Below are 12090 nucleotides of genomic sequence, written 5' to 3'. Positions count from 1 at the left end.
TTTCCGAAGGGCTCACCGACTCCTTGGCCCCAGCCAGTGAGGTGCTCAGCCTAACTGGTGGGGAAGCAGGTTGGGGTGGGTGGAGGAGCCTAGCGGGCTTGGCTCCTGGAGGCCTGAGTCAGCGGGCAGGCAGGCAGGGCGGGCCCAGTCCTTGCATGCTTGGGGAGGAGATGGTGCAGGAATGTTCCTCCCGCCCAGGCCTGGGCCCTGCCCGCCGCATCCTGGCTCTGCTCACTTCGGCTCGGACTCCAGAGATGAGAGAGGCCTGGAGCTTTGTTTCGGTGCGTTCAGTGAGGGGCCTTCAGAGGCATCCTGGTCCGGAGGAACTGGCCGGGGGTGGGCAAGGCTGGGCCACAGAGCCAGCGGGGAGCTGGGCTCCAGCCCTGAAGCATCACCCCCTGACCCCACTGGCTGATGTAGCCCATCGCCACCCCTCACTAAACCCCAAATTGCCTGTGTGTGCTATCAGCAATTGAACTTAGCAGATATCTCTCCTGGCTCCCCCAGGAAGTCAGGTGCAGTCCAGGCACAACTAAGTGTGTGTTTTGCCTTCACTGTGTACATGTGTGATTTTGTAGCCATGTGTGTCTATATGCGTGTCACTGCATGAGGGCCTGCCTGTGCGTGACAACACAGCGGAGACCTTCACTTTGGCCACATGACATGAGTGGCTGTGGCTGGGAATGTGGGACTTGTGGCACTGTGGCTGGGAGTTAACCCACACGTGTGTGGGCATGGGGGGAGGGACAAGGTGCCTGTGGACAGGTTGTATGGTTGGGTTGAGCGACTTATCTGTGGCCATGTGGCCATGTGGACACTGTGTGGCAGTGTCACAGGATGGAGGGTACTGAGCTGGGTCTGGGAACACCTGTCTCCCCCAGGCCTGGCTCAGCTATGCAACAGCTGGAACCCAAGGATTTGGGTGCCTCCTGGACCCCTGCATCTCCTATTAGTCAAATCCCAGGTGCAGAATCTGAGGACTGCCGTCATCCAACCCAACATGTAGCCACAAAGCAGACTGCTTTGCTGGGTTGGGCCAGGACTAAGGATCAGGGTCCTGGTAGCTGCCCGAGGCAGAAAGAGAGGCCTTGTTTTCCACCCCCACCACCACCCCCAGAGCAAAGTGAGGGAGGGATCTGGAGGCAGCTGGACCCAGCTCAGACTGGAACATCTGCCTGGCATGTGACTGTGCCCAGCAGCAGGTCCTGCCACCACCAGGACACCCCCACTCCAGCCCCAGCCCCATGCTGGGCTCTGGCCAGGCCAGCCCTTCAAATCCCCACCCCCAACCTCCCAAGCTGCACAGAGCCAGAAAGAAAGCTGAGGACTGTGACAACCTCGTTCCCCACCACGTGTATACCCATCCCAGCCTGCAGAGCCTGGGATGCCCAGAGGAGCCCAGGACTCCGCCTTCCGATTCTTCTCACAGGTTGAAGCCAGCCCTGAGAAAAGCACTGGGCTGATTCCTTCCCCCTAAGGAGGGGAGGCAAGGAAGGTGTGGTGGCCCCAACTCAAAAAAGGAACAGAGGGCAATGCTATCCCAAGCTCAGGGGACTTCCAGGTTCTGTGGGTTGAGACAGCATCACCCTACCTCTCCCCTCCCACCCCCACCAACCTTCAGGAAAAAGATCCCCTACTCCTCTCTGTTCTCCGGGCCCACAGAAAGCAAACTGGAGGTCAAAGTTGAGAGGAGGTTAAGGACGTAAGGTCTTTGGGTGGTTTGGAAAATGAAGGAGGGCAGGGAGAAGGGAGGGGAAAATTCCACAGAAAGTCCCAAATCTGACCTAATTTTGACCAAGGGCCAGGGGCCCATTCCAGAAGTTCCTTTGAGGACGCTGCCCTGAATGGGGAGCCTTCGCTGCCCCTCCCCCACCTCCCAGCCTCAGCCTCCTCTCCTGCAGATTGCAGACTGTGGCACCCCCAGGGCATGACCACAGGCAGGGCTGGGCTCCCAGGCCCGAGGCTCTCCCCTCCCCCCACTCTCTCCAGACAGGGTTTTCTTGGCAGCAAGGCCAGGACTCTCCTCCCCAGGACATGAACCCTGTCAATCAGGCCCTCCTGGACCACAACCTCCTATCACTCCCTCAAGCTCCCACAGCCCTTGATCACACCCCAGACACCACCCATTTGAGAGGTGAGACGTGAGGCCTGGAAAGGGTTCCAGGGCCCATGGCCACAGCCTCTCCAGTTAGGACCTCCCACTGGCACTGTCCTCCCAGACGGTTCTGGAGTGAATTTTGTGACTACCATGACCTCAGAATCAGGTCCAGGGATGACTAGGGATACTCTCCCCCGCCCTCACCCTCCAGGACCCAAACAAAAAAGCCATGCTTTGTTGCCTTAACTGTAAAAGGTTTATTAAGGAAACAAGAAAGAAAAAAGATTCAAGAAGCAGCAGCCAGGAGCAGCCATGACCTCCTGGGGAGCCAGCAATGGCACCTGCCAACCGCCCCCTAGCGCACTGGGGGATCACATCCAGCCTGGGATGTAAACATGGGCAGCCACCGACAGGAGTGGTGCTCGCATCACAGTGAGGCTGGCTGTGGTGGTGGGGGGGAGGGGTTGGGGGGGAAGGAGCCCTGTCTTTCTTACCTGGGGTTTCCCACTTGGCAACAGGCAGGATCCCAGGTTTCAAAGGACCCCAGACCCTCGGGAGTCTGGAGTCTAAGCCTGCCTGGAGTGTAAGGAGCTATTTTTAGTGAATTCAAATATCTGGTAGTTGGGGTGGGGGAGGAAGGGGAGAAGTGAAGAGGGCTAGGGGGTTCCCTCTAGGAAGGTACTCCAGGGCATGGCTTGTCTCAGCACCTAGTGCCCCAAAGGAAACGCAGCGGAGTGCCCTCCCTGGCTTAGCTGGCTGCAGAGGGCAGTCAGAAGGAAGTGACCCACAGTGCCCCTGCAGGGAAAGGGGTGAGTGGGGACCTGGGAGCAGATGGACCCCTCCCTGTGTCCAGCAGGCCAGAATCCCCAGGGAGAGGGTACCAAAGTTGCTTGGGAAAGGGAGAGAAAAGGGGGTATTTAAATGCCTCCACACCTCTGCAGGTGCTCTCCTCGCTTCTGTCCTCCTCATCTACTGTCCGGCAGCTCCTTATCCTCCTAGACACTGCTGTAATGTCACTTCCCTGACAAGCTGCTAGCCCAGTCCCTTCAGTCAGCTTCCAGGAACCCCACATTTACCGTCATCACTCTGTGCTGCCTTTGTCTGTTTCTGCATCTGAGCCCACTTAGACTCGGGCTGCCACCTGCACAGGTGCCACAGCCAGCCCCTACGTCTGCTGAGTGAATGAGGGGATGGAGGTGGTGGCCAGGTGAGCCAGCACTGTGGGCTTGGGAGAGGCTAAGAGCCTGGCCTGGCTTCAGCAACCGATGGGAAGCCCGTACCCAGGCCTGCAGGGGTCCCGGCCTCCTTCTCTCCCTGGCTGTCCCCCCCCACCTCTATGGGGTGGGAGACTTCCCCAGGGGTACCCATACCTCCTGCAAAGCTCTTCTCCCAGGAGGAGGGACAGACGACTCCCTCACCCGTGCCCACCCGCCAGTCACTGCTGGTGTGGGTGGGGGCGTTGCAGCCACCAGCCCAGGGTGGGGAAGGCCGGAGCACGTGATCAGAGGTTGTCATACATGCGTAGGGTCTTCTCCAGCTGCTGCCCCACCCGCTGGTAGAAGAGGATCTGCTGGCGCAGGTAGTTCTGCATCATGTGCTTGAAATCGAGCTCACGGCGCTGGTGGAAGTGGTTCATCTCAGCCTGCAGGGCAAAGCCCACAACGCGGCAGCGCCTCCGAATGCCATCGGCCTCGTCCTGCACCATCCGGCCCTCGTCGCTCATGCGCTGGCTCTCCTTCACCTTGGCGAAGGCGCCTGGCACAAGCAGAATGGAGCACAGGGGAGTCAGGGCTCTGGCCTCCCCATGTGCACCCGAAACCCTCCATGGTCCTCAAGAGCAGACAACACTCTCACCAGCTCCACTCAGACCTCACTCTTGGGCCCCAAACCAGGGGCCCAGCCATCTGGATGTCTCCATCAGGACATCCCTAAGGCTCTCATCTTCATCATATTCTAAACCTAATGTAGCATCTCCTCTCCATCCTAGGGCACCACCAGCAGCCCCCACCTGACAAAACCCTGCGAGCTTTGCTTATTTCCAGGGCTGGCCCCTCGCTGCCACCACAGACCTCATCATCCCTCACGCTGGCTCCCACATCACCTCCTCCAGGAAGCCTTTCCTGCCTGCCCCTCTTTGCAATAGGTGTCTCCTGCGCTCCCAGATGCCCTGGGTTTCCCTCTCCAGAGCTCTCACCACCCTATACTTCTTCTGCTGCGTCCCTCAGAGCTGGGAGTGCAGTATCCCCAGAACAAGGCCAGACCTACAGCAGCTTGTGAGAAGTATCTGGGGAGCTGATTCAACCTTTGCCTTAATAGACGCTACAACAACCCGGGCCCCCCACCCTGGGGCTCACTACCTCAGTCTCAACCTCTGACAGGGTCTCCAGGGTATCTGAAGAGCAGCCAACGTGGGCCCCCGAATTCCAAGTCTCCTCTAACTCCCTGGCAACTGCAGGTGGAGGCCACCTGACCCACGCGGCCCGCTAGAAGTTGGCAGCTACACCCATCGCACAATCACCCCGTGTTCCTCAAACTCACCCGCTCTTTCTCATCTCTGCCCAGTGGCTCCTTATGCATAATTTAAGGCCCAGTCATTATCGCCTCCCACCTCTTCATTGGAGCACCCCCATAGTACTCTCCTGGGTTCTCTACACACACACATACACACACACACACCTGTCACATTGCTGATTCTAAAACAGCCCCTCAAAGGCCACCTGGAGTTTCTTTATGTGTCTCCCCCAACCACACTACAGACCTGCCCATCCTCACCCAATCCCCAGGGGATGAGAGGAGGCCTTGTAATAAGCCGCGACAGATGTGAAATAGAGATGGACATGGACAGGAGAGGCCAATAGATGAATCTGCGTGAATCCACAAGCGGTGGATCATGGATTTCAGTTCCCAATGAGGAGGCACTTTAACTCTGCACTGAGGCCAGTGGGACAGAGCTGGAGGGAAGAGGCAGTTTGCCTGTGGCCAGCGTTCACTCCATGAAGAGCTGCAGGGCACCCACCATCAGAGTGGAAGATGGCGAGGCTGGCGTGAAGGCAGCATACCATCAAGGCTTCAGAAGCACCCGCTGCTGGCTTGTTAGCCACTCCCCACTCCTCCGTTGAGGCCACCTCTCGGGGACCTTTGAGATGTGTTTTTTCACCTGAGATGCACCGGCTGAGTGTTTACAATAAGCCAGACCCAGGGTTCCACAGGCTGGAGACACGCTGGACACCTTCAGAAGGCTTCGTACCCATACTAGTTGGCACATGCCTGGCATTTTTTGCAGACAGACTAGAGTTTGGAGAGTCTCCAGGGCTGTGCACACAGAACCCAGAAAACTCTGCAAAAGAGCTCCCAGCCCTCAGTACTTCTGCCACCCTTCTGTGAATGACCTGTTTACCCACCGCCCAAGCCTGGGCAGCAAAACCCCAAGACCCAGGGGGAAGATGTAATACAAAGACCTTATTAGAGTCCAGCTGTCCAATTCCCCACCACCCCCTACTGTATAGAAAAAAAAAACAAAAAACTGAGACTCTGAGGGAGAGGGACAGGGACTTCCCTAGGGGCCCCCACCTTCCTTCCTGTCCATATATAGGGACTGCCCGGTCCACAGTTAGGGAGAGGACACCACTTCCATTTCAGGGAGCACATGCCAGATCCACACTCAGGGGTCTGAGGAGGTCCTGAGGGGTAAGAGGGCCCGTGAGAAGGAAGGCAGAACAGGCAGGACAGAGAAACTGGAGTTAAACTGCAGCAAAAGAAACCTGCCCAAGGCAGACACTGACTCACCTGGGTCCCACCTGCCAGAGAAAGTCCAAGTGAGACTCTAGAGGACTTTTCTTATCCATGCTCTTGGAGGAAAGAAAGGCCCCTTTTGTAGATGAGGAAACTGAGGACTAAATAATAGGAACTGACCTATGGTGATAGCTACATACAAGCAGGGAGCTAGGGATGGAGAACAAAGGACATAGGGGTGAGGGGGGCAAGGGCCCCGCCCTGTGACTCAGAGCTGGGGTCAGGATCGGCAAACACATCCTGAGCCCTGGGAGACAGGGCTCAGGCCTAGTCAGTATCCCCCTACGCCACTTAAGACTCAAACTGAGAGCTAAATATCCAGGGTAGATCTGTCGGCTGGGGAGGAACAGGAAAGGGCTGGAGTTTCAGTGCCAGGACCCCTGGCAAATTCCTTAAGCTCCCACCATTGAGCGGCCGGGGCCAGCTGAGTCCTGGTCTCATCTGTGTCACCTCTGACAACCCACTGCTCCGGCCTGGGCTGCAGGTGGTCTTACTGTCCAATGGGCAGGAAGGACTAGGTATGGCACCGCTAACAACTGCTCACAGCAGTCGTGGTTCAGTTTCCACATCTGGAAAATGGGATGACAGTTGTGCCAGCCCAGAAGTGGGGCGGGGGTTTAAGTGAACTGATAGGTCCAAAGTCCTCAGGGTGGCCGACCTAAGGTGCTAGGTGCAGCTTGTACAGCCTGTTTTACACCAAGAAGCTGCTAGCTTCAAGGCGCTGATGCTCTTTTGCAAGCCTAGGAGGAGAGGCAGAGGGAGGGCTAGATGAGGGTTCAGCTCACAGGCTCCACGCACCGTCCCCCAGAAAAGAGCTTGGTCCTGCTGGGGCCACTTGGTCTTGGCCAGCCTTTGTGCCCACGGCCCACCAGGCCAGCTCTGTGGTACAGGGCCTGCCTCCACCGGCCCCCCCCAGGATGTCTCCTGATTAGCACTGGAGCAGCGAGCTGTCCCTCCCCCTCTCCCTTGAGGCCCAGCTGCCCCAGTCATCCACCCAAGGGAGCTCCTTCTCCATCTGTCTGGCATGGGGAGAACAGCCTGAGTGGGAGCCTCAGATACACCTGGCTCCAGTTCCTGCTCTTTGTATCATCCCCCTCCCTGAACCTCATCCATAAACTGGAGGAGCCCTCACCGACCTCCCCAGAGACCTGCCCTGGTTGGCTTTCACACAGGGGCCCTGGACAGTCACTGTTTGCTCTTGAAAGTAACTATTACTAGGGCCCCCTTTCATGCCCCAAACCTCCCGGTTCGGACCTGGCTAATTATATGGTTGCCCTCGCAGAGTGCCCTTGGCTGAGCTCCAGGGTCTCGGCAAGTGGATGGACAAGCTGGTGGGCTCCTCTCAGCGCCAGCCAGCCCATTACGCTAACATGGAGACTGAGGAGGAAAAGCTCTCTCAAGGTCACCTTGGTGGTAGTGTCAGATGGTGGTCTCCTGCCCCATCTAGCTCCATCTCCTTCCTTCCATGGCCTGCCCCACACTCCCCATCCTCCAGATGTCCTGACATGCTAAACAGAATCCTAGCAAACAAGGCCCCAACCTCCCAGTTCCCTCTTCCATTCACAGGACCAGCATGGACCACCACCACCCCCTAACACCTGTGGTCCCCTAACACCTGACCAATTCTGTCTCGGCCAAATTTCAAGACCCTTCCCTAGCTCACTGACAACAGGCCTGGGAGTGGCAATGGGAGTTCAGAGCCAGAGAGAGGAAGCCACAAGGTCTTGACCTATTGGGGAGGGGCCGAGTGAAGGAAGGTAGTAGGCCTGATGGGCACGTGCCCCAAAGGGCTGCTGGCTCCTCGTTTAGAAGGGTCTCCGGTGGAGACCCTGAATGACTTCCCTCAACAGTCTCTGCCTCACAGTCAGAAAGGTCAGCCAGCTTTGCTCCCTGCTCCCTGGGAGCCTGGGAGTTCTCGGTCTAGGTCTTTCTACTCCCAGCTCTGCCACAGGTGAGGGTCCCAGGCCCTGCAGAGGCCCTGCACCCCCTGCTTCCCTCCTCCCACTGCCCACACAGGACATACCATCCAAGGAGCTGGTTGAACCAGCTTTCCCGGGCCCTAGCAGTGCACGTGGCTTCACTTCCGCACCGGGAGACACCTGCCCCAGTGGATGCCAGCCAACCTTTAGCACCGCCCCGCCTGTCCCTGCCCCAGAACTCAGTGTCCACAGCCAGACCTTCCCCAGGTCACTCTCCTACCCCCTAAGGCCTAAGAGCGTAGTAGGCCTCAGAGAAAGTTTGCAGGCTCAGAGAAAGGGCAAGTCATTTCCCAGGGACATACAGCAAACTGCGGGTAGAGACTAGACTAGAACTTGAACCTCTGTTATCCTGGAGCTGAAAGAACAGGGAAAGGGGAAGAGAGGAATGTAGGCAGAGATGAGGAGGAGGAGAAAGTGAGGAGAGTAGGAACTGGAGATGTTCTAGAAGTTAACCTTTCGGGCTGGTTACTCCAGACTCCCCTGGGTGCTGGGGTAAGGGTGGTAATTGCTGTCCCCCAGGCTCAGTCTAGAGGCCTGCTTCTTGGCCCCACCCTGAGAAAAACTCCCCACCAAGCCAGGCCTGACCTCAGGGCCTAGGGGCCAGGGAGCCAGCCCCACACCCTGCAGACGTTCTTCCTGAGTTACCAAGCAGCCCCGGGGAGGACCACACCTTTCTCCTGACATCTGCCCTCCTCTCTGCCCTCCTCGTTGTCCCAGGACTCAACCACCTGCCTGGTTAGGCTCTGACTCACTCTGCCCAGGCAAGAAGAGAGTCAGGCTTGGGGACTGGGAGTTGGATGGGCCATTTGGGTCATGCTCTGGACCCCTGGTGCCTCCCCGGACCCCTAGATGACCCGGGATGAGTCACTTCCCTGGCAGTTCCTTGACAGTAACAGGCAGGGGCCCATCCTGTCCCTCCCCCCACAGAAAGGGCCATGAGAACTAAAAACAGGGCTGGTCTTGGGAGGCAGCCAACACGGACACGTCCTTGGGGAGACATGGGAGGGACAATCACAGGCGGGCCACCAACTCCCTGTGCAGCCACGCGCCTGTGGACATCAGCTCCTCCATCTGCAAAATGGGGACAACCACCCCCTGCACACAGACAGGCGCTCACAGAGAACGCACAGTGTGAGAACAGGCACTAAAGCTGCAAAGCCAGGACAAGGAGCTGGTGAGGAGTGGGAGGACGGCCACACTCTGTGCTTACTATCTGGGTCTGTGTGTGCCCCCAGGGACCTGGGGCTCCTCAGGGTGAGGACTGGCCCTGTCCTTCCCAGTTCCCAGGCACAGTCTTACGCTTGAAGGGCTCGACGCATAATGGTTACCCATTATGAGCACATGAGACCGAAACAGAGTGAGTGAATAAACAAATGACAATCAATAAATGGCGAGCCCCGTGAGGACAGGAGCCAGACCTGTCCCCATGGACTCTGTCCATCTAGAACAGCACCTGCCATGTGGCAGGTGCTCAACACACATGGTGAATGAATGAATGAAACAGATGGGAAGGCCAGATGAGCTGCTTGACCATCCTCAGACCCCCAGGGCTCTGCAAAGTAGCAACCTCAGTGAGGGTCTCTTGCTGCACTGGGGCTTACCTTTCTGCAGGTGGATGATGTCAGGGAAATTGGAGAGCAGGCCCTGGTAGAGAGACAGTGTGTCGAGCATCTGGAAGAGGTCATTCTTGGGTTGCTCAGCAAACATCTCACCGACGGCTTCATAGGTACGGCCCGTGTGAGAAATGGCGCTGTTGAGGGCCTCAGAGCTAAAGGGAGGGTCCATCTGGAAGGAATGACTGATGGCCTGGAAGGCATTGCCCAACTTCTGGAATTCCTTGCGGAAGCCCCCCACATGCTTGCGTACCAGCTCCGACGCTACAGTGCTAAGCTGCAGGACGCTGTCATCCATTTTCTTGCTGAAGGCCTTGAAGGTATCCACCCGGTCTTCCACATCCTGTAGGTCCTGGTGCTCCGTGGGGATCTGGAAGGTGAGCAGGAAGCTGGCACCCACCATCTCGTCCTTCTCTGCCCGGCGTTTGCCCATCTTCCACTGCTTGTCGTCCAGGCAACTGAGGAAATGCTGGAAGCCCTCATACTGGGACAGCACGGGGTGGCTGGTCATATGATCCATCCAGAGGATGAGCCGCCGTTTCCGTTTCTCAATGAAGTCCTCCTCGAAACGGCCGGTGGCCTGCTTCTCTGGCAGGTGGGGCACCGAGATGACCGTGAACTTGTGCAGCAGGCGGTTATAAAGCCAATCAAAGTGTTTGTAGCGCCGGTAGACAGGCGAGCCAGCATGGGTAGGAGTGAGCTTATAGGAGATGTAGCTCTTGATGCCCTTGAATTTGGTCTGCTTGGTAGGATCCTCCACTGAGCAAGCAAATGGGTGAGGGTTTGCCTTCCACTGGGGTCCACGAGGGCCCATTTCGATAGAGTACGTCTCCGCGATCTTGGCCATCATGGGTACATCCCCAAGGATGAAGGCCTCCACTCCAGAGCGCACAAAGCATGAGAAGCGGTTGAGGTTGCGCCCCACCACACTGCCTCGCTTGGCAGAGGCCAAGCTGTCCTGGCGCTCCAGGGGGGGCTTGGGCCGGAAGGCCATGTGCTGGCTGGGATAGGCACCCGGGTAGGAGAGATTGAGTGGGGGGTGCCCATTGGTGCCCAACCCACCAGCCCGTGGCTCTTCCACCACTGTGCATCCGTCATCCCAGTCATCCCAGTCATCATCATCGTCCTCCTCAAAGCTGCCCTGATTTGAAAGGAAGCCACCGCCCCCACCACCCCTGGAGTGGCTGGTCACATTGGGGCTGTCATACAAGTTCACCTGGGGGCCCAGAGAGCCGGCAGGGCTGCTGCAGTAGTCGGCATAGCTGGTGCTGGTGCTGGAGCGGATGATCTCGACGTAGGAAGCAGGGAAGAGCCCCGTCTCCCCTCGGCTGTTTTGGCCTTGTAGCCAGCCATCCAAGGGAGTCTCGCTGAAGATGACCAAGTCCTCGTCCTGCTGGATGCTGATCTCCTCCTTGTTCTCACTGCGGAAATCATAGAGGGCTCGGCCTTTCAGCGCCATGGCTGGACACTGCACGGGAGGGGTAGAGATGGAGAGGGTCCTTCCAGAACCAGACCTTCACAAGGGTGTCCAAGACCGCACTACCATCGGAAGCTTGGCACAGCAGCGGCCCAGTCGTGGGGTCTCAGCACCCACAGATGCTGTCCAGCCTCCCTGACTTCAATGCAATGTCTGTGACCCAGAAACTGCCCTACCAGGCCTCCCTGCACTGGCCCATGAACGGGGAGGAATCATGTCCATAGTCCTCCCCTTGGCAGGTCCTGCAAAGGGAGTCGGCCGAGGCTCTCCTCCAAGCACTCTCAGAAGAAAAGTGAGGTGACTCGGAGAAACGAGCACGGAGCGCGCAAGACTTCCACGCTTTCCAATGGAACAATGTTCTAAAATAGAAGAAATCACTCGGAAACCACCTTCCAGAAATCAGGCAGTTCTGGCTTCTGGCTATCCGGCCTCGGGAGGCACTCACATTCCTCCGCAGAGCAGCTCCTTCCTCCTTCCTCCTCCTCCTCTGGGCTCCGGGGTTCTCCCAAATCCAGAAAATTCAAGAGGGGCAAAAAGAAAAACAGCAGCCTCCTGAATCGATTCCAAGGGTGGATGTGTCCGGCTTCACAACGAGCCAGGCCGGGAAAACAAGGACCGAGGCTTACACAACAGGCCACCAACTCTTCGACCCCGGGGAAGAGTTGGCCTGGCCAGGTCCCCAACAGGCTCAGTCGCCCGCTCCCCCACCGTCCCCACCCCCAAGCAGCGGCCCCCACCCCGGGAAGGAGGGGGCGCCGCCGGCGGCGCTCAGGCGACTTCTGGCCACTAGCTGAGTGGCCTCTTTTGTTTGCCTAATTCCACAAATGTTTCTAAGCCTGAAGCTGACCCCGATCAGCGTCCAAGGCTCCCCGCCCCAAGGTAACCCCCGCGGTAACCGGTCCCCGCGGCGCGGGGCGTGCAGACCCCCACCCCTCGCGTGCGCGCACACACTCAACAGGAGTTTGCAGAGTGAGCTCGGCGAGCAGATGGCGCGCCGGTCCTCAGTCCCGCGTCCTGGGCTCTGCCCCGCTGGGCCCGGCGGGGGGCGGTGGGCTGCGCCCCCAGCCTGTCTTCCTGGCACCCGCAGCCCGGGCGAGCCTCCTGCGAGAAGCCAGCTCAAAACAAAAAAAA

General features: G+C 58.2%; 1 protein-coding gene across 1 annotated transcript; it reads right to left on the bottom strand.

Moving 5' to 3' along the window:
* Positions 1-2342: 2342 nt before the first annotated feature.
* Positions 2343-11375, bottom strand: SNX33 (sorting nexin 33). The gene is made up of 2 exons (XM_004687999.2): positions 9471-11375; positions 2343-3853 (listed from the first exon to the last, which is right to left on the bottom strand). The coding sequence occupies exons 1-2, from the start codon at positions 10939-10941 to the stop codon at positions 3600-3602; spliced, it is 1725 nt and encodes a 574-aa protein (XP_004688056.1). The 5' UTR covers positions 10942-11375; the 3' UTR covers positions 2343-3599.
* Positions 11376-12090: the final 715 nt, after the last annotated feature.

The sequence above is a fragment of the Condylura cristata genome, unplaced genomic scaffold (assembly GCF_000260355.1).
Source record: "Condylura cristata isolate star-nosed mole 26May11 unplaced genomic scaffold, ConCri1.0 scaffold00023, whole genome shotgun sequence".
Taxonomy (NCBI): Eukaryota; Metazoa; Chordata; class Mammalia; order Eulipotyphla; family Talpidae; genus Condylura; species Condylura cristata.
Note: the sequence above shows the minus strand (reverse complement) of the source record. Positions and strands in the feature narration are given on the sequence as shown.